The sequence below is a fragment of the Danio aesculapii genome, chromosome 20 (genome assembly GCF_903798145.1).
Source record: "Danio aesculapii chromosome 20, fDanAes4.1, whole genome shotgun sequence".
NCBI classification, from domain to species: domain Eukaryota; kingdom Metazoa; phylum Chordata; class Actinopteri; order Cypriniformes; family Danionidae; genus Danio; species Danio aesculapii.
In genome coordinates, this window is record NC_079454.1 from 2829945 (window position 1) to 2852997 (window position 23053).

Consider the following 23053-nt stretch of genomic DNA (forward strand, 5'->3'; position numbering starts at 1 on the left):
GTAACCAAATCATCTAAAATTATAAACCAAAAATTAATTTGAACATGACAAATGAACATTGTGTAACTTACGGGAACATTAAGGGAACGCTTTTAGAACCTTCACTTGTTAGCTGGGATGTTTCTAGTGCAAATAAAGCAGTGTAACACAGGGTTCACACCAAACAAGAGAACATTCGCATCAATTCATTCGCTCTTATTTGCGCATGTGATGTCTTGACATGAACATAAGTATGATCACTTTGTACCTGCTATTAAAGTCCCCAAAACACCTGAAAGTCCAGCCTGATCTCACGAGAAAACGTAAGTATTTTACGTTTTGACAGTTTAGTGGCTAATTCGTACAAATTCGTACAAGTTCAGTCGTACGAAATGGTACGATTTTAAAAAGGAGGCGTGGCACCTAACCCCGCCCCTAAACCCAACCGTCATTGGAGGATGAGCAAATCGTACTAAATTGTACGAATTAGATCGTACGAATACGTACGAATTAGCCACTAAAAAAAAAGTTACGAATTGCCGTGAGATTGTGTTGGAAAGTCAAGTAGGATTGGAGTTTGCTCAAGTTGAAATTTAAAGTTGTACAAAAAATGTGATTAAGGGCAAATTCTACCTTTGTATGTTTTTTATACTCGTTCCAATACTAAATTCCTTGGTAATCACAAATTAACATTATGCTATTTATGTGTTAGGGGTTAGCGTCTAGACATCACATGAGTAAGAGCGTCAACCCTGTGTTACACTGCTTTGTTTGCACTAGAAACATCCCAGGTAACAATTGTAGGTTCTAAAAACGTTCCCTTAATGTTCCCATAAGTTCTATAATGTTAATTTTTGGTGTTAACAAGCAATTTAGTGTATAAAGTACATACAAAGTCAATGTAAATACGTGAATAGAGGTGAATTTCTCTCTGCAACTCACATGGTTGCCCACTGAAGTTAGGCTAGGTCTTAATGCCCCTGGTTATTGATGGGACTCTATACTGCACCGTCTTTTAGATGAGGTGTTAAACTGAGGTCCTGACTCTCTGTGGTCATAAAAAAATCCCAGGATGTCCTTCGAAAAGGAGTAGGGGTTTAACCATGGCATCCTGACCACATTTGCCCACTGGCCTCTGTCCATCATGGCCACCTAAACATCCCCATATCATAATTGACTTCATCACCGTCTCCTCTCCACCAATCAGCTGGTGCGTGGTGTGCGCAATCTGGCTGCCGTCGTGTCATCCAGGTGGTAGCTGCACACTGGTGGTGGATGAGGAGATTCCCCCCCAAAGATGTGTAAAGCACTTTGATTGTCCAGACATGGCTATAAAAATGTAAGGAATTATTATTATTATTGAATTGAATCAACTTTTGAACTGAATTGACTAATGACATGATTGTCTTCTGTTGTACAGCTTTAGAATCTTTTATTAGGGAATTATGCTCATTTACAAGAGAAATGTACTCTTCTAACACATCTAATGCCTTTGTGAATCTCCTGACTGTGTGTGCTGTAACTACTTCAAGAGCTGTAAACATGTATGGTGTGAGAAACAGACATGCTATACGCAGAGGAATCTGAATCAGCAAACTGACCTGTAACTTTGCATGCCAAAATAGCAAATCTCATGATGTTTGACCAAAAAAAAGAGTGGTTACATATATGCAAATATGTTTACATATATGTTGTACATATATGGTTTACATATGTACAAAAACTTTGCAGACCTGTCTCACCTGTGAAGCTTGAAGCAATAAAGAGACCTGGCGTCAGAAACCTCTGGCAATTTATTTTAATCAAGGTTTCTCCACCACACCGCTGAAACTAGTTATTACATTAGCTACTTTTAACAACAGAAACACTTATTTTCTGGTTCATTAGTGTGAAATTGCTTTAAATGGATAGTTCAGCCAAACATTAAAATGTACTCACAATTTACTCTCCCCCGAGTGGTTATCAACCTTTATGAGTTTCTTTATTGTGCTGAACAGAAGTGAGGATATTCTGAAGATATCTAAAAACCTGTAACCACTGACTTCCATAGTAAACTCTCAAAAATAAAGGTACGCGAGCTGTCACTGGGGGGGCACCTTTTCAAAAGGTACACAATTGTACTTGAAGGGTCCATATTGGTACCTTAAAAGTATATATTAGTACCTAAAACTTTAAGAGAAACACATTTTGTACTTTTTAGGTAATAATATGTACCTTTGAGGTATTAATATAGACCTTTTAGGTACAAATTTGTACCTTTTAAAAAGGTACCACCCCAGTGACAGCTCACGTACCTTAATTTCTAAAGAAACACAAACACTAGGGGGCCGATCACATTGAACATGCTTTTCTGTTTCCGTTTCCAAAAACACAAGGTGCAACATGCTGCCTTTTTTTTTGTAGACGAGAAAAAAAGAAGCGTGGTGCAATTATTTATTTAATTTTTTTAATTTACTATTATTATTATTTTATTAATTAATTAATTTTATTTTTTTATGTCGCTAGGCAAAGACTGAATCAGCTGGGTATTGAACGAGAGTGTTGCTGTTCATATTAATATAATATTAATATTTAATAATATTGTGAATTTCAAGATTTGTTAAGTCATACAGCACAGCATAATTCAAAACAGCAACCACTAGTCTATCCTTCACAAATCTCTGTAGTTGTCTTGACACAAACACTGCAGTCACCTCAACGCAAACCGAGCCTCTGCATTCATTTGATTGGAGAATGAAACAGACGCGACTGACGTAACACAGTTTTTCTCCTCAGAGTTGACTTTTTTAACTGTGAACGCACAACACGCAACTGCAAAAAAAGCGAGGCGCTGCAGGCAGTTAAAAAGCGAGACATGCAGGGCGCATAAGCAGCACACAAAACAATCGCAGCCGTTAGTAAATCATTCAATAAAGGTACCTCTCAATGTAAAAAGCGTGTTAGGTGTGAACGGCTCCTAAGGAGGTTTCCCAGATTCTTCAAAATATCTACTCTTTTGTTCTGGAGGTTTTTGGTGAACTGTCCCTTTAGCACAATGGGATATTTTTTTATTTTTGTATAAAAGGTATACTAGATAAACAAATTTACTTACGACATTAAGTCTTCTTTTGTGTTATGTATCAAACTTAAATGTATAGTTCACCCAAAAAAGTTCAATTTACCACCGTATCACTTTGGTTAAGCATACAAGAAATAAATAAGAACAAGACTTATGTAATATAATCAATAAATCCAGTGTGTTTTAAATGCCTTTTATCGATTTATAACATATTGGATTTAATCTATTGTGTGGAGTATGGCGCTGCGTCAGTTTGGCCTCTGAATATGAAGTATACCAGTCTCACAGAATTTATCTAATTGAATCCAGCTTTTTCTAGATATATTTATACCATATTCTTAATTTTTAGCTGACTAAATCTAATTGTATTCATTTTGAACAAATTTAGACTGATTCTAATTAGGGGTGCACGATTTATCGACTTTATTTATTGGCCATGTCGATATCGGCCGATAAATGCTATATTTAATGTTATCGTTATCGGCCTGATATTGTTTTTTTGTTGTTGTTTTTTTGCTTTTCTAAGATCAGTTCAGACTTTTATGAAGTTTATAAAATAAAATCAGTTGTGTACTTTATAAAAAAATATAACATTTTGAATTATTTATATTTATCAGCTAATATATCGGTTTTCGGCCATCAAATCTTAAGAGCTATCGGTTATCGAAAAAAAATCCATATCAATGCATCCCTAATTCTAAGAAATCTGACAACATTTTAAAATGCTGACAGATTGAATAAAATCAAAAGGTTACCCAACTAGCAAAATTTATGTGGCTCAAATCCGGTCCACACCAGACACTTACATCTAGCCCACATACCGCATTGAATAATGGCACTTGGGCCATAGCAATATCACATATCAGCCAGAATTCAACCAAATGAACCAGAACTGACCCTATTCTGGGCCACAGTTTGCTTTTATTCTGGCCCAGATCCGGCCCACTCCATACACTTCCATCCGGACCACATACTGAATGGAATGATGGCTCTAGGGTGGTTCGTTACTGTTTGTATAATCTGGGCCACAAATACGTCAAAGCAATACCACATATCAGCCAGAATTCAACCAAATGAACCAGAACTGACCCTATTCTGGGCCACAGTTTGCTTTTATTCTGGCCCAGATCCGGCCCACTCCATACCGTTCCATCCGGACCACATACTGAATGGAATGATGGCTCTAGGGTGGTCCGTTACTCTTTGTATAATCTGGACCACAAATACGTCAAAGCAATACCACATATCAGCCAGAATTCAACTGAATGAAAGAGAACTGTCCCTATTCTGGGCCACAGTTTGCTTTTTTTTCTGGCCTAGATCTGGCCTACACTTACATCTGGACCACGTTAGGCTCACAGCCACATTAGCCAAAGCTTACTCTTCCGAATATTTACCAAAAGTTACCCACATAATGTTTAAGATAACTGGACCACATTTGCTATATCTTCTCTGGGCCACTTTAGGCTCAAAGCCACATTAGCCAGAGCTAACTGTGCCAAATATTTGCCAAAAGTGCCCCACATTTGTTTTAGGGTAACTGGGCCACATCTGCTATATCTTCTCTGGGCCACTATAGGCTCAAATCCACATTAGCCATAGCTTATTGTTCTGAATGTTCGCCAAAAGTGGCCCACATATGTTTTAAGTCAACTGGGCCACATTTTCCATATCTTCACAGGGCCACTATAGGCTCAAATCCACATTAGCCAGAGTTTACTGGGCTGCATATTTGCCAAAAGTGGCCCATGTCTTAAAATAACTGGGCCACATTTTCCATATTTTCTCTGGGCCACTTTAGGCTCACAGCCGCATTAGCCAGAGCTTACTGTGTTGAATATTTGCCAAAAGTGGCCCACATATGTCTTCAGATAACTGGGCCACATTTGCACCTACATATGTGAGCCACTTTTGGTTTAGACCCAGATTTACCTTAAATGACTATGCCACATTTTTACCAACTGTGGCCCAAATTTGTCCTCCATCATTTGGGCCAAATTGACCATTTTCCACATGGGCCACATTTGTTTCACATTTACATTACATTTTGCCATAAATGCCAAATCTTTGCCTTAAATGTCCCATATTTGAATCTTTGGCCTACTTTTGCCATTGTACAGGTGGGCCAATTCAGGCTCACATTCATTTTATCTGGGCCGAAGGAATACCACCAGTGCAGCATAACTGCCTAAAGTGGCCCACATTTGTATGCTATCTGGGTACAAACGGTTAATGATAGATTCTTTTATTTTTAAGTGTGGTGGCTTTTAGCTATCTGTCATGTGTGTGCTTGTACCTTCAGCAGCCAGCAGTGTGTTCCTGACGTACAGTTCCAGCTCTTCTGCAGCTTTACGGCTTCTCTCGGCATCCGCTGCTGTCTGTTCTCCATCAGCAGACACTTTAGTTGCCTGCACAGACAGAGAAAAAACGCTTTAAAAGATTATATTAAACAGTCTGAGATCAGCCTCTGTTGCTTTACCGCAGCGGTGTGAAGAAGAAACAAACCCACGAAACAAGCCGACCTCTGTAACACGCTGAGCAGAAGATAAAAAACAACAAGAAACATTAGATCTGACATCTCTGGGGCCAACTCAGAGCAAAAACCGAAAGAAATACTGCAAAACTACAACATTTCCAATTTGGCGAGATGATTCGGAAGGTCAGTGTTACACAAACCCGAAAGGACAGAAGAAAAACGCAGAAGGTCTTGATGTTTAACTGGCTCTTGAACTTCTGTTATGTGGAAAATCTGAAATTTATCAAGTTTATCAAGGACTTCTATTCAGGAGACGGTGAAAGGTTCCCTTCAGCGCAAATGAGCAGAACTGATGCAACACTTCAGACTATGAACAAGTTAATGTTTAGGCTTTCTTTCATGCTGAAAAATAAACCAACAAGGTCAGCATCTGACAGAAGCTATTCAGGCAGTATATGTAAAGCAGAGTTTAACCAAACAGACGTGCGCAGGAACAAGAGGTGCAGAGCATCAGGGAAAAAAAACAAGTCAATCAGATTTGCTGTAGAAATAAGCAGGGAATAAAAGAATGCTTCTGCATTCATATTCATACATACTTGAATGCAGTGCGACATGTTAAGATAAATCTGGCTTACGAATATACACCAGCCACTTTATTAAGTACACATTATTAGTATCGGGTTGGACCCCCTTTTGCGTTCAGAACTGCCTTAATCCTTCGTGGCATAGATTCAACAAGGTACTGAAAACATTCCTCAGAGATTTTGCTCCATATTGACATGATAGCATCACGTAGTTGCTGCAGATTTGTCGGCTGCACATCCATGATGCGATTCTCCCATTTCACCACATCCGAAAGGTGCTCTATTGGATTGAGTAATGGTGACTGTGGAGGCCATTTGAGTACAGTGAACTCATTGTCATGTTCAAGAAACCAGTAAGAGATGATTCACACTTTTTGACATGGCATGTTATCCTGCTGGAAGTAGCCATCAGAAGATGGAGACACTGTGCTCATAAAGGGATGGACATGGTCAGCAACAATACTCAGGTAGGCTGTGGTGTTGACATGATGCTCAATTTGTACTAATGAGCCCAAAGTGTACCAAGAAAATATCCCCTACACCATTACACCACCACCAGCAGCCTGAACTGTTGATACAAGGCAGGATGGATCCATGCTTTCATGTTGTTGATGCCAAATTCTGACCCGACCATCCAAATGTGGCAGCAGAAATCGAGACTCATCAGATCAGGCAACATTTCTCCAATCTTCTATTGTCCAGTTTTGGTGAGTCTGTGCGAATTGTAGCCTCAGTTTCCCGTTCTTAGCTGAGAAGAGTGACACCCGGTGTGGTCTTCTGCTGCTGTAGCCCATCTGCCTCAAGGTTGGACGTGTTGTGTGTTCAGAGATGCTCTTCAGCAGACCTCGGTTGTAACGAGTGCTTATTTGAGTTACTGTCGCCTTTCTATCAGCTCGAACAAGTCTGGCCATTCTCCTCTGACCTCTCTGTAAACCCTAGAGATGGTTGTGCTGAAAATCCCAGTAGATCAGCAGTTTCTGAAATACTCAGACCAGCTCGTCTGGCACCAACAACCATGCCACATTCAAAGTCACTTAAATCACCTTTCTTTCCCATTCTGATGACAAACTGCAGCAGATCGCCTTGACCATGTCTACATGCCTAAATGCATTGAGTTGCTGCCATGTGATTGGCTGATTAGAAATTTGTGTTAACGAGCAGTTAGACAGGTGTACCTAATAAAGTGGCCAGTGAGTGTACATATTAATTTAAGCACCTCCAACATGCCATCTTCACATAAGGATGAAAGCATCCTCAGCAATAGTTGATAATAGAGCTTTCCTGCTTGTCTTTACTGAAGTGTAAAAAATGACATTGCACATATTTTTGACACGATTTATAGACTCTAGGGGTGGTTGCAGCTTTAAATTTTCATGTTTGTCTACAAAATGAGAAACTCTATTAATTGATGCATATATTATTACCTAAAATATTTATACCCATTACCAATTAATCAACTATCATCTTGTATAAACATGCACAGCAGTCGAAACTTTGTAATATGTTTTTGATGTCTGAAGTCTTGATGTCTGAAGTCTGCTCACCAAAAGAAAAACTCAGCTTTGAACTACAGGAATAAATTAAATGACATGATTTTGGTGAAATAATATTCCCCTGCCATTGTCACGTGTCTGTCCCTTTGTTCAGTTTTCCCCTACTTTTAATCATTTGATTAATTTCACACCTATTTTAGTTTAGTATTCACTCCCCTGTGTTCTGGGATTGCTTATATTTATGTTTATGTCTATGGTTTTAAGGTTTGTTTGCTCTTAAGCCAGACTTGGGTCACTGTGGGGACTAAAATGGGTAAACTTGCTTAAAAATCACACAGAATCAGGTATTTAGAAAATGTAAAAATGCAGCTTGTTTGCTGTGAGGGTTGGGTTTAGTAGTAGAGTTGGTGGAAAGGGAAAGCATATATGGTTTGCATAGTAGAACATTAGTCCCCAACGAGATATAGGAACAAAACAGTGTGTGTGTATGTGTGTGTGTCTCACCCGGTTAAGCAGTTCGTCCATCTCAGTGACCAGGCTTCCCAGGTTGCTGTCGGCCAGCTGCATTAGTCTCTCTGGAGCTCTCTGAGGAGACAGCATGTGCTGCAGAGACACAGGATTATCATCAACAGGTGAGGGACAGGTGAACACCAGATATCTTTAAAACATGAGTGACGTTCAGCAGGTTTCTAGCCTGCAGGTTTGGTTTGACATCAGTGAATGATCAATAAATTCTTGAATAATTCCACTATAAGAGCCGTACAATTGAAGTCAGAATTATTAGCCACATTTCTAATCATAATAGTTTTAATAACTCATTTCTAATAACTGATTTCATTTATCTTTACCATGATGGCAGCACATAATATTTGACTAGATATTATTCAGGATACTAGTATTCAGCTTAAAGTGACATTTAAAGGCGTAACTAGGTTAATTAGGGAAGTTAGGGTAATTAGGCAAGTCATTGTATAACAGTGGTTTGTTTTGTAGATAATCCAAAACAAATATTGCTTAAAAGGGCTAATAATATTGACCTTAAAATAGGTTTAAAAGAATAAAAAACTGCTTTTATTCTAGCCGAAATAAAACAAATAAGACTTTCTCCAGAAGAAAAAATATTATCAGACATACTGTGAAAAAATTCCTTGCCCTGTTAAACCTTTGCCTTTAATTTTGCCTTCAACTGTATGTAATAAACTGAAAGAGCTGCATCAAAAATACTAATATTGTGTAAAGTTACATCCCTAAATAGCAGTAAAACATCTTTAATTCAGCAGGGTCATCATAGGTTTGGTTCTTGAGCTCCTTATGTGTGCAGCGCTTCAATGAAAGTCAGTTCGTGAGCTATAAACGATGAACAGAGGTCAGGCTCACCTTCAGCTCCTCCGTCACGTTCTCGAATCGATACAGCACTTTATAGGGCAGTGGGAGGGGCAGAGTGAGATTGACACTGCCAATCAAACGCAGCAGACGCTCCATGTCCCGAATCAAGAGCCCTGCGCAGTCGTCATCGCACGCTAAAAACACACACACACACACACACACACACACACACAGAAACTTCAATATACACTGTAAAACATGCTGGGTTCCACACAATCGATTTGTGTTGGTACAACATAAAAGAATTAAGTTGACTTATCGTTTTTTACAAATTTAAGTGGAGTGAACATAAAGCAATTACAGTTGAAGTCAAAATTATTATTATTATATTTCCTATATTATTTTTGTTAATGGAGAAAGTCTTACTGGTTTTATTTCAGCTAGAATTAAAGCAGTTTTTAAATTTTTTATGCCATTTTAAGGTCATTATTATTAGCCCCCTCAAGCAATATTTATTTTCACTGTCTACAGATCAAACCACTGTCATACAATGACTTGCCTAATTACCCTAATTAACCTAGTAAAATCTTTAACGATGCTTTCACACCTGTGAATACATTCATTTGTTCTGAATCAGGGATTAAAAGTGTTCAATTGTTGCTCTTTGCTCTTGGTGAGGTTCGGGTTCACACGGCAAAGTTTCTAAACGGACAGGAAGAGCTAAAACAAGTCACGTGTGAGTAAACTCCCCTCACATTGGTCAGAGTTTCAGGGTTTATTTTGTAGAGTCCTGCTCAGCTGTCAGAAGGTGTGGTGGTTAGGTGGTGGTTAGGTGGTGTTTGACAAGGTGCGGGTGGGGAGGGGTGAGAAGAGTAAGCGACGTATTTGAGGACAGGGAGGGAGACACGCGATTTCCGGGAGATTATCACTTGTTTGCTGGCATCCGGGAGTCTCTGTGCATTTTCAGGAGACTTCTGGGAGACTTGGGATGTCTGGAATGACCTCCCGCCCTACTCTTAATTCTCTCCTCATATAACCGACATATCCATATCCTCATAATAACATATCCATAAAACACTGTGATATAACTGGGCTCGGATCGTATTGCTTTCTCACTACAATCAATCCGCTCCAGAGTTTGTTTCAATCGAGCCGAGACTACCTCTTTCAAGCGGTCTCGGAGCGATTGTTTTGGGGTGGATTCAAGCGAGACAGGTTCTGAAACAAAAGTCTAGGTGTGAAAGCACCCTAAATGTCACTTTAAGCTGTATAGAAGTGGCTTGAAGAATATCTAGTCAAATATTATTTACTGTCATCATGACAAAGAGAAAATACATCAGTTATTAGAGATGAGTTATTAAAAGTATTAAAGTTTAGAAATGTGTTGAAATAAACCTTGAAATAAACCTTGGGGCTAATAATTCAGGAGGGCTAATAATTCTGACTTCAACTGTGTGCTTTAGCTTTGTATTATTTTAGCTTTGGACAAACAGCAAATGTCATTTTTTGGGTGTGAGAACACACACAAACACACACATTACACACTGCATACTTAATTCAAACACTGCATGCATTTCCCATCAGATGACACCTCACAAGGTTATATGAAAAAGCCCCTTTGGATACACAAATGCAAGGTCTAAGGTCAGAGGTCAAAGGTCAGGCACAAGGCAGTTTTAAGTGCATTTCTAACTTACCTACTGTGGGGGAGTTATTCAGGTTCTGTACATTACCACGGTATTGTTGCATTACAGTGAGAATACTGAAGCAGCAACTTAAAATAAACGTTGGCCAGAGGGAAAAGTTAACTGAAACAATGAAATATTAATAATAATATGGTTTGCAGGTGGTGATACAATCAATATTTGAATTTAAAGTTAGTTAAAATCCTGTTCAGCCTGTGTTGGCGTGGGTTTGCTCCAGGTGCTCTGGTTTCCCCCACAATAATTGATGAACTAAATTGGCTGTAGTGTATGTGTGGGTGTAAATGCAAGAGTGTATGGGTGTTTCCCAGTGCTGGGTTGTGACTGGAAAGGCATCCGCTGCGTAAAACATATGCTGTAATAGTTGGCGGTTCATTCCGCTGTGGTGACCCCTGATTAATTAAGGGACTAAGCCGAAAAGAAAATGAATGAATGAATTAGTATAAATTGATTGTTCATTCATTTTCCTTTCGGCTTAGTCCCTTTATTAATCAGGGGTCACCACAGCGGAATGAACCGCCAACTTATCCAGCATATTAGCTTAACCAATTCACCTATAGCGCATGTCTTTGGACTTGTGGGGGAAACCGGAGCATTATGTATGCGTTCCTCCATGTGAATATGCGTGTGCATGTGTGTTCTGTTTATGTGTACTGTATGTGTGTACGCGTGTGTGTGTGTGTGTGTGTGTGTGTGTATTCTATGTGTTTATGGATGTAAATGCATGTGAATCTGCACGTGTGAGTTTGTGTGTGCGTGTATGTGTACTGTATACATGTATGCATGTGTGTGTATGTGTATTGTATGCGAGTATGCATGCGCGTGTTTGTGTGTGTGCATGTGAATATGCATATGTTCATGTCTGTGTCTCTGTATGTGTGTATGCATGTGATAATGTGTGTGCATGTGTCTATGCATGCATGTGAATATGCATGTGTGTGTGTGTTCACGCACATGAGTGTGTCTGCATGTGTATGTGTACTGTATGCATCTGAGTGTATGTGTGCATGTGAATATGTATGTGTGTGTACTGTAAATGTGTATGCATGTGAATGTCTGTGTGTGTGCATGTAAATATGCGTGTGTGTGTGTGTGTGTGTGTGTGCTAATGTGTATATGTTTGTATGTGTACTGTATGCGAGTATACATGCATGTGAATGTGCATGTGTGTGAGTGTGTCTGCGTGTATGTGTGTGTGTGTGTGTGTGTGTGTGTGTGTGTGTGTATGCATCTGAGTGTATGTGTGCATGTGAGTATGTATGTATGTGTACTGTACATGTGTATGCTTGTTAATGTCTGTGTGTGTGCATGTGAATATGCATGTGTGTGTGTGTGTGTGTGTGTGTGTGTGTGTGTGTGTGTGTGTGTGTGTGAGTAAAAGGACAGCTGTTCTCTTCTGCAAGGATGGCCATGTCCCGGGGCAGGACTGCAGTCATTGTCCTCTTTTGTCTCTGTGTGCTCTGCTATCAGCACATCAGCGCTACGCTCTCCTGTCTCTCCATCATGAGTCCTCCAGCAGCTCCGCGTTAAACGTGAGCGAGGTGCAAACTCAGGGGAGACGGACTTCTCGAGCGTGAAATTTAACACGAAACAGCTCCTGGCAGCCTATTATGAGTGTTTGACATGCCACGAGCGATAGTGGGAGGAAGAAACACACCGACAGGCGCCAGGCTCCGGCCGAGCTGCTCAATTTAACCTCCTCAAAAACTCAGCTATTAAGACTTCCTGTGAAAAAAAGGAGTCCTTTCACACAAAACACTGACAGCGTAACGCTGCGAAGAGACCTGAGATGAAAACAAATGCTACACTGTTTATACTGAAACCAGTCTATATATTTTCATTCATTATAATATTTCATTATAGTTTGATAAACTATTGAAATAATAATAAGAAATATAGCATAAATGAGCACACCCAATTTAGGAAATTAATAATCGTATCCATTTCTCAGTGAATATAGATGATATACACTCATCGGCCACTTTATTAGGTACACCTGTCCATCTGCTCGTTAGTGCACATTTCTAATCAGCCAATCACATGGCAGCAACTCAATGCATTTAGGCATGTGGACATGGTCAAGACGATCTGCTGCAGTTCAAACCGAGCATCAGAATGGGGAAGAAAGTTGATTTAAGTGACTTTGAATGTGGCAAGGTTGTTGCTGCCAGACGGGCTGCTCTGAGTATTTCAGAAACTGCTGATCTACTGGGATTTTCACGCACAACCATCTCTAGGGTTTACAGAGAATGATCTGAAAAAGAGGAAATATCCAGTGAGCGGCAGTTCTGTGGGCACAAATGCCTTGTTGATGCCAGAGGTCAGAGGAGAATGGCCAGACTGGTTCCAGCTGATAGAAAGGCAACAGTAACTCAAATAAGCACTCTTTACAACCGAGGTCTGCAGAAGAGCGTCTCTGAACACACACATCCAACCTTGAGGCAGATGGGCTACAGCAGCAGAAGACCACACCGGGTGCCACTCCTGTCAGCTAAGAACAGGAAACTGAGGCTACAATTCACACAGGCTCACCAAAACTGGACAATAGAAGATTGGAGAAACGTTGCTTGGTCTGATGAGTCTCCATTTCTGCTGCCACATTCAGGGTCAGAATTTGGCATCAACAACATGAAAGCATGGCTCCATCCTGCCTTGTATCAACAGTTCAGGCTGGTGGCGGTGGTGTAATGGTGTGGGGGATATTTTCTTAACACACTTTGGGTCCATTAGTACCAACTGAGCATCGTGTCAACGCCACAGCCTACCTGAGAATTGTTGCTGACCATGTCCATCCCTTTATAACCACAGTGTACTCATCTTCTGATGGCTTCTACCAGCAGGATAACACACCATGTCTTAAAGCGTGAATCATCTCAGACTGGTTTCTTGAACATGACAATGAGTTCACTGTACTCAAATGGCCTCCACAGTCACCAGAGCTCAATCCAATAGAGCACCTTTGGGATGTGGTTAAATGGGAGATTCGCATCATGGATGCGCAGCCGACAAATCTGCAGCAACTGCGTGATGCTATCATGTCAATATGGAGAAAAATCTCTAAGGAATATTTCCAGTAGCTTGTTGAATCTATGCCATGAAGGATTAAAGTAGATGTGAAGGCAAAAGGGGGTCCAACCCGGTACTAATAAGGTGTACCTAATAAAGTGGCCTATATAATAATGTATAAAAATAGATGAATAAATACTATAATAATTGAATTATTCATAATTTATTCCTGCTAATAGATTTATTAAGTAATGAAACATTATTCTACTAATTAACACCAGTGTTATTATTTTATTCTACTATACACCAGTAACATAACAATACTAATCGTATTTTAATAACTGTCGTTCTTCTCAGATAGAAATAAAAAATATATATATATATAAAAATCCCACATGCATAATTAGCCAATCTGTCCGGTCCGGCAAAACAGTGCTGATAAAAGGGATAATTGCTAAAAGACATGATGTGAGAGAGGAGCAGGTGTGTGAGCAGACATCACAGAAACACAATCTGATCTCCACTCGCCGAGGAAATCACCAGCCAGCAATTACGGGAAAAGTAAACAGTAATTTTGTGAGGGGGAAAATCTGAACACGGCTAATTAAAATGCTGTTTGTTTTGGCTGCGGCTCTTCTGTGGTATTAGTGGTTGTTTTTGGCGGGAAAAAAAACAAAACTCCCGGGAAATAACACAGATCAAGATAAGCATATACATCAAATCACATACTGATGCATTAGTAACACTTTCCTATTATTAGCTCCTGCTATTTAACACTAGTTAGAGGATCAGTTAAGGTTGAGTAGTTACAACATGTGCTGAATTATCTGTATTTGGGTCACAGTTTATTGTACTGTACAAATCATGCTATTAACAAACCATTAACTAAGATTTTTAACTAAATAAATAGTGTGGTAGTAGTTGGGTTTAGGTATTGGGTTTGGTTAGGGATGTAGAATAAGATCAGGATAATTTATAAGTGATAATAAAGAGTTAATAACTTAATAACGGACCAGTAATAAGCTGGTAGTAAATGATTTGAAGTGTTCATTAAACTAATGTTAGGTAAAACCAATAATAATAACTTAATTATAAAGACAGGTTTATTTTTGTAGTGGTCTATTGGTATGGGTAGGTTAAGGATTTGTTAGGGACAGGTTTAGTAGTATGGATGGGTGGGTTCGTTAAGGTTTGGACCGCTTTAGTGGTGTGGGTAGGTGGGTTGGCTAATTTTAGGACAGGTATTGTGGTATGGGTAGGTGAGTTGGTTAAGATTAGAGACATATTTAATGTATGGGTATGCAGGTTGGTTAAGGTTAGGACAGGTTTAGTAGTATGAGTAGGTGGGTTGGTTGAGGTTAGGGCAGGTTTGGTGGTATGGGTAGGTGGGTTGGTTAAGGTTAGGGCAGGTTTAGTGGTATGGGTAGGTGGGTTGGTTAAGGGTTGGAAAGATTAAATGGTATGACTAGGTAGGTTGGCTAAGGTTATGGATGGGTTTAGTAGTATGGGTGGGTGGGTGGGTTGTTTAAGGTAATTACAGGTTTAGAGGTATGGGTAGTTAAGGGTTGGTTAAGGTTAGGACAGCTTTAGTGGTATGGGTAGGTGGGTTGGCAAGGGTTAGGACAGGTATTGTGATATGGGTGGGTGGGTTGGTTAAGATTAGAGACAGATTTAATGTATGGGTATGCGGGTTGGTTAAGGTTAGGACATGTTTAGTAGTATGGGTAGTTATGGCTTGGTTAAGGTTATGACAGGTTTAGTGGTAAGGGTGGGTGGGCTGGTTAAGGTTAGAAACTGATATTGTGGTACGGGTAGGTTAAGGGTTGGATAAGGTAAAGACATGTTTAGTGGTATGGGTAGGTTAAGGTTAGGGACGGGTTTAGTAGTATGGGTGGATGGGTTGACTAAGCTTATGGACAGGTTTAGTGGTATGGTAGGTGGGTTGATTAAGGTTAAGGTTATGACAGGTTTAGTGGTATGGGTAAGTGGATTGGTTAAGGTTAGGACATGTTAAGTTGTATAGGTAGGTGGTTTTGTTAAGGTTGTAAATTTGGTGGTTAACAATGAAACTCCTATCCAAGTCTTAAAATTACAGTAGCTGAAGGGTCCGAGAAAGACACCAGACCGCTCATGAAAACAGAACTGAACCGTGATCGTCTTTTTTCTGCAGGAGGTGGTAAAAGAAGAGCAGTGTGTCCTCTTCAAATGTGTGAGTGTGTTAGCACTGCTGCTGTCATACGTACACACAATGCCCTCAGGGCCACACACATGCCTCTCCATGCACTGGTCACACTTCAGTCCGCTGGCACCAGGACGGCACTGGCACTGCCCAGAGCGAGAGTCACACGCTGAGGGGAAAGCACCGTACGGGTCACACTTACACTCCTCACAGCGGCCGCCCAGCACCCCGGGGTCACCGTGAAAACCAGGAGCGCACCTGCCAAGAGCAGAGTCACAGTTAATGCACAGAATGAAGGCTACAGTTTGGTGAACTCTTGTGTTTAGCATGTTGAAGAGGTGTGTGTGTGTCACAAAATAACATTAAATGATGACTTTTTAAACTGTACCCACTGCCCTTTTTACTTTTGATTTGCCTCACATTAAACTAACCCTAAGTGGGTGTAGAATGTAAGCTTATTCCCTACACACTGGCAGGTTGAGGCATGTAAGTAAGCACTTGTTTTACATCATTTGGTGGTATTTTCCTCACCTTTCACAGTGTTTTCCCTCGTAGCCTTCAGGACAGGCGGTGCAGCGGTACTCATTAAAACCTTCTGTCTGACAGGTGGGACTGAAGCTGAGAGATACAGAGCAGCGGTTACATTGTGTGTGTGTGTGTGTGTGTGTGTGTGTGTGTGTGTTTGTGTGTATGCGAGTATGTTCGTGTCTCTGTGAGTAGTTTGTGTATATGTATGTGTCTCTGTGTGTGTGATTGTAAGTGAGCTTGTGTGTGTGAGTACGTTTTGTGTATGCGAGTATATGTTTGTGTGTGTGTACAGCCCCAAATCAGAAAAGGCTGGGGCAGTATGGAAAATGCATATACGAAAATAAAGGAGCGATTTCCAAATTTGCTTTGACTTGTATTTCATTGCAGACAATATGAACACAAAATATTTCATGCTTTGTCTGGTCAACTTCACTTCGTTAGTAAATATCCATCATTTCCTGTCATTCAGACCTGCAACACATCCCAAAAAAAGTTTCACAGGAGCAGTTTAGGGATAGTAATCAGGTAAATTAGTTAAATAATAGTGTGATTTGAAACGGGTGATGTCTAGGTGAGAAAGGTCTAGTCCTTTAGGAGCAAAGATGGGCAGATGATCACTAGTTTGCCAACAAATACATGAGAAAATTATTGAACTGTTTAAAAACAATGTTCCTCAAAGAAAGATAATATTTGGATATTTCACCTTCAACAGTGCAGAACATCATTAAAAGATTCAAGGAATCTGGAGGAATTTTAGTGTGTAAAGGACAAGAGCGCCAGCCTAAACTGAACTACCATGATCTCCGATACCTCAGGCGGCGCTGCATCAAGAATCCTCATTCATCTATAAGCGATATCACCACATGCGCTCAGGACTACTTTGGCAAACCTTTGTCAAGTAGCACAATACATAGTAACATCAACAAATGCCAGATAAAACTGTACTGTGCCAAAAGGAAGCCCTATGTTAACAGTGTCCAGAATCGCAAGTCAACTTCTCTGGGCTCGGAGGCATCTGGGATGGACCATCACACAGTGGAAACGTACACTGTGGTAAGATGAATCAGTATTTCAGGTAGTTTTGGGAGAAATGGACGCCGTGTGCTCCGGATCAAAGAAGAAAAGGATCATTCAGACGGTTACCAGCAACAGGTTCAAAAGCCAAGGTCTGTCATGGTAGAAGGTTGTGTCAGTGCCCTTGGCAAACTTGTACTTATGTGATGGCACCATTATTGCTGAAATGTACATCGAGATTTTGAAGCACAATATGCTGCCTTCTTTTTTCAGGGATGCCATGCATATTTCAACAAGACAAGTAATGTGTATTTTAACCAAGTCCTGGCTGTGGAGGAAGAGGATACAGGTACTTGACTGGCCTGCCTGCAGTCCCGACCTGACTCCAACAGAAAATGTGTGACGCATTTTGAAGAGCAAAATGCAGCAACGAAGACCCTGTACTGTTGCCTACCTTAAGACTTGGACAATATTACACCTGAAACTCTTCGTCACTTGGTGTCTTCAGTCCCCAAACCTCTTTTAAGTGTTTTGAAATGAATGGCAACATTACAAAATGCTAAATACTTTACTGTTTCAACTTTTTTGAAATGATTTGTAAGAACCAAAATAGGAATACGTGTTTCTTTTTTAAATTAAAATCATGACAAACACATTAAAAAATGTTTGTTGTATTGTCTGCAATGAAATACAAGTCAAAGTAAATTTGGAAATCACTACTTTCTTTTTTTTATTTGCATTTTCCCTACTACCCCAACTTTTTTTATTTGCTTTGATTAGTTTGTGTTTGAGTGAGTGTGTGTGTGCGCATATGACTGTGTGTTTGTGTATGTGTGTGAGTGAGTGTGTGTGTGTGTGTGTGGGTGAGATAGTATTTGTGTGTGTGATGTACTTGTTCTCAGGGTTGAGCAGTGGACAGGCGCAGGGTTTGCAGTCATCTGTAAATCCTCGCACTACACCATAAAACCCCGCAGCACAGCGCTCACACTTATCACCCACTGTGTTGTGCTGACAATTCTGGAGACAACAGCACAGCATTAACACAATATTAAACATTTTAAACTTAACATATTATATTTGTGATTCTGGAGCACAAAACATGTCTTTTAGACCCACATGGAATCTGCGTGCGCAGATTTCCGCAGTTTAGCCCATCATTAATTCTGTTTATTTACTTGTGTAAATGTGTGAAATTTTATATTTATTCAGTTTTTAAATTAATTTCAGTAATATTATTGACTAATATAAAATATTCATATGATTTATTCACAATGCAGTTTGTAAAGTCATGTTTTTGTCTTTTAGTAGAGATATTATATGAGAGATTTGCTTTGTTTACCAAATAAAGTGGATCTAATTAGATTTGCATTGTAAACATTAAAGTTAAAAAGGTATTACTTCTTATTTCATATATTAAGCTTTTAGTTATGATACTCCCAAATTAATTCTGCATAATCCGCTAATTTTTAACAGAATTCGGCGCAGAAATAGTAAAAAATGTCCGCAGATTCCGTCTGGCCCTACTTATGAGTCAAAATGACCCATTTTTCTTTTATGCCACATTATAATCATTATAATATTAAGTAAAGATCATGATTCGTGAAGTTATGTTGTACATGTCATAGTGCAAATAAATCAAAACGTAGTAATGTCACTGGTAAGCAACTAATTTGTACAACTTTTTTCTCGATATTTAGCTTTTTCGTACACCCAACACAATCTCACGGCAATTCGTAACTTTTTGATTTAGTAGCTAATTCGTACGATCTAATTCGTACAATTTAGTACGATTTGGTCATCCCTCAATGATGGTTGGGTTTAGGGGTGGCGTTAGTTGCCACGTCTCCTTTTTAAAATCGAACAATTTCGTACGACTGAACTCTTACGAATTCGTACGAATTAGCCACTAAACTGACAAAACGTTAAATACTTACGTTTTCTCGTGAGATCAGGCTGGTACACCCCAATTTTCTAGATTTTCTAATAATCGTATCTCAGTCAAATATTGTCCAATCACAACAAACCACTCATCAATGACCAGCTTATTTATTCAGCTTTCCTAACGATGATCATAAATCTCAATCATCCAGAAATAAAATGGCACTGTTTTGTGGTCCAGCGTCACATTTGTAGTTCAGTGTGAAACATTAAAGGGCACCTATGATGGAAATCAACTTTTGTAAGCTGTTTGGACAGAACTGTGTGAAGGTATAGACCCAATCTCAAGTCTATTTTTCTACCTCTACCCCTTGGCCCTTGAAACGGAGTGTGAAGGGGAAGGGCTTCAAAATTGATCCCTAAGAAATGGGACAGCACTACAGCACCTGCACACGTCATCATATGTCATCGCGAGCTCTTACTTCATATGAGATCAGATGATGGTGACTGCTGTAGTTATTCCAGTTGTGTGTTTATCTTCAGGAAATCACTGAAGGCATATATTATGTTATTATAACAATCTAATGTGGCAATAAGATCATAACTGTACTGCGCATTTACACAGTGGACATAATCATCAATGTAAACACACCAAAACAACATTAACATTATAGCAGACACTGTAAAAAGCTCATTCACAACCACTATTCTGACAGGGTATTCGAGTGTCATCGAGTGTCAGAATGTTGTGTGACTGCTGTACAGGAGTTAATATTAGGGATTATAGATCGTGAAATTTAGCGTTTTTTATTTTAGCGTTTTTTTTAAAGCATGACGATAAAACACGATCGCCTTATGAATTTATTAAAACATATGCTTGTTTGTTGTAAAAATTTGTAATAATTAAAAAAAATATATATATATTTGTGCATCTCCTTACTTCTGGGAGCAGCCATGCTGCCGCTGTGGCTGGTGTATTCTGGGAAATTTTCTTACCCCTTGATTTCGAGTGTGGTCCTGAAAAATCTCTGTTTGAAGGGATGTCTAGCCCCTTTGAACGTGCAAAATGAGGGGTAGGGGTAAGGGGAAGGGGTAGAATTGGGATTGGGCCGTAGTGTGTCCACTGTCATATTGGAGTGATAGAATACAGATAGTAATACAGACATTTTCTGACATTAAATAAGATCTGCATATGAGCGTCTGTCTAGTGTCTGACATGCCCCGCCCCTTTCTTCTCATTGGCTTTTCATTTGATGCGCTTGAGCTCAACTACTCTTACTGGCAGAGCTGCGAGAAAAACGAAACACTACTGGCTGTTTTTGTTAAAGGGGAGGAGCTACACTATGCCCCGCCCTCTCTTCATGCTTCGGTTGATATTAAGTCAAACATCTAATTAAAAATGCACATTTCAAAGCGCTTCACGGGACCTTTAAATAAGGTAAAGCTGATTGGGGTCAACATTTTATACCCCAAGATCAAATTAAAGGTTAAATGGTTACCTGATTGACAGCTCAAAGTATAAAAATTATATTAGCGAAAATGTGTAACGATTTATTTAACAAGTCTAATTTGAATGCAGGCAGAATCAATATGAGTACAACTGGAGAATAAACACATTAAAAATAATGTGACGGACGCGTTCCCGACTCGCTCTCTGTTTGCGTTTCTCCAGAAGGAGCGGAAAAGTGTCTGCTAGAACGAGAGGAAGCTTTCAGACAGGAGTGTAATCAGACGGCTGGAGTTGCGCTTTACTGGTCCGTGTCGCTCTGAAACTTTCATTAACTTCCTGTGTACCTCAATTACTCAAATTACCCCCCTACACACTCGTTTACCATTTTCAATTTGCGAAAGCCCATGAAATGCAAATGATATTGCTATTAGCATGCATGCAATTGAACACAGGGAGAGTTTTTGCTGGGAAAACTCTTTAGGAGAGCAGTCAGATTGTGTTTGCCTTTGTTTTTTCTCTCAAGTCAAGGGAAATGTGGGTTTAGTCATGAATGCTGTAAAAATGCTAGCCACCAGACTATGCTAATCAACACTATATTTCGATTTGCTTATATTAAGTGATGGTGGCACGGTGGCTCAGTGGTTAGCACTGTCGCCAGGCAGCAAGAAGGTCGCTGGTTCGAGACCCGGATGGGCCAGTTGGCATTTCTGTGTGGAGTTTGCATGTTCTCCCCGTGTTAGTGTGGGTTGCCTCCGGGTGTTCCAGTTTCCCCCACAGTCTAAACCAGGGATGGGAAAACTCGATCCTGGAGGGCCGGTGTCCTGCATAGTTTTGCGCCAACCCTAATCAAACACACCTGCCTGTAGCTTTCTAGTGATCTTGAAGACACTAATTAGGGTGTTCAGGTGTGTTTGATTAGTGTTGGAGCAAAACTCTGCAGGGGGACCGGCCCTCGAGGATCGAGTTTGCCCATGCCTGGTCTAAACACATGTTAGTCTGTAACAGTCTGTAATCCTGATACCATTGGCCAGATCAAGCTGGTCCTCCTTGCTGTTGCTCCCACGACAAAAAAAAAAACGACTGGACATTAAAAATATCACTTTAACATATTTGTGTTTATTTCTGTATTAGTGATCATGACCGCGAACGAAACGTTCTTTTTAACGTGATCTTCTAAGTGAACCAGTTGAACTAATTCAACAAATCGAACTGAATCATTTGAACAGAATTATTTCAAACCAATACATACAAAGTTATTCAGTTATTAGAATAGTATAATGGGATCAGATTTGAGAACTGATAATACTGAACATGCATGATTTAGCAGATGGTGAACCGAACACCGAACAGTATATGACAGTCTGCTGTGACTGAACTAAACTTAACAACTGCAGCACGGGTAAACCAAAGGCTTAAATGAGAGGCTCAGGCGAAACGTAAGTTTATGTATGTCGAGTCCAAACATTGGAGAAATGTCACGAAAGATCCAGTTCGAGTTAAAGATCCGAACTTCCCATCACTACTGTGTATCTAACCCCAGAAGCAGTCTTGCACACATTGTACTTAGGGCTGCTATCTTGTGGGCTGTTGTATTTGAATTTGAGGATGGGTAGATGTAACGGTAGATGATAGTGTTCATATGTCCTAAGATACAGGTTTTAAAAAATGTATCTTTGGTTGAGTTTTTATTATACAACATGTATTCTGATGATTTTGAATCTTGCACCTAACAAATATCTAAAACGAATACTGAAACTAATAAAAACTAAACTAAGACTAAGCAAATTCAAAATAGAAATCTACTAAAAACTAGCAAATTTACCTAAAAAAACCTAATTAAACTGAATTTGAAAACAAAGTCAAAACAAAATAAAAACTAAACTAATGAAAAATCTTACACTGTTATAACCTTGAATTGTACATTAGTTGCTGATGACCAAAAGCATGATCACAGTCTTGTGTGAAGGGAGCATGCCTTTATCAATGCAGTACCTGGCAGACGGAGGTTTCGGGATCACAAGAGTCGCTGTGCCCATTGCACTGGCACCGAACGCAGCTGCCAAAACCAGCCCGGGACGCAGATCCACCAGCCAGAACTGAGAGCCTGTAGAACCCGGCAGCACACTCCTGCACAACACACATTAACACATTCATTCAACACTGTACAACACCATTGCAAATTCAGTAGCAGTTTTCCACACAATATATAATGTATTGGGCACGCGTAGGGCAAACGAAAACACCCGAGCTGTTTTAGTTTCTGTCAGCTTTGTGTTTTTGACTGTTTGGCGCCATTTTGTGTCTGAATAATGCACAGGTTAGTGCATACTCCATCAGCTGTTTTAGTTTCTGTCAGCTTTGTGTTTTTGACTGTTTGTC

The 23053-nt window shown here is 39.8% G+C and overlaps 1 protein-coding gene across 1 annotated transcript in view; it reads right to left on the minus strand.

Annotated features, from left to right (window-relative positions):
- Positions 1-23053, minus strand: part of lama2 (laminin, alpha 2) — a 326666-nt gene that overhangs the window by 83674 nt on the left and 219939 nt on the right. Inside the window, 7 exon segments of the mRNA XM_056480993.1 lie at positions 5334-5445; positions 8095-8193; positions 8968-9110; positions 15869-16062; positions 16336-16422; positions 18239-18363; positions 22667-22801. Of these exon segments, the coding sequence (XP_056336968.1) occupies positions 5334-5445; positions 8095-8193; positions 8968-9110; positions 15869-16062; positions 16336-16422; positions 18239-18363; positions 22667-22801 (895 nt within the window).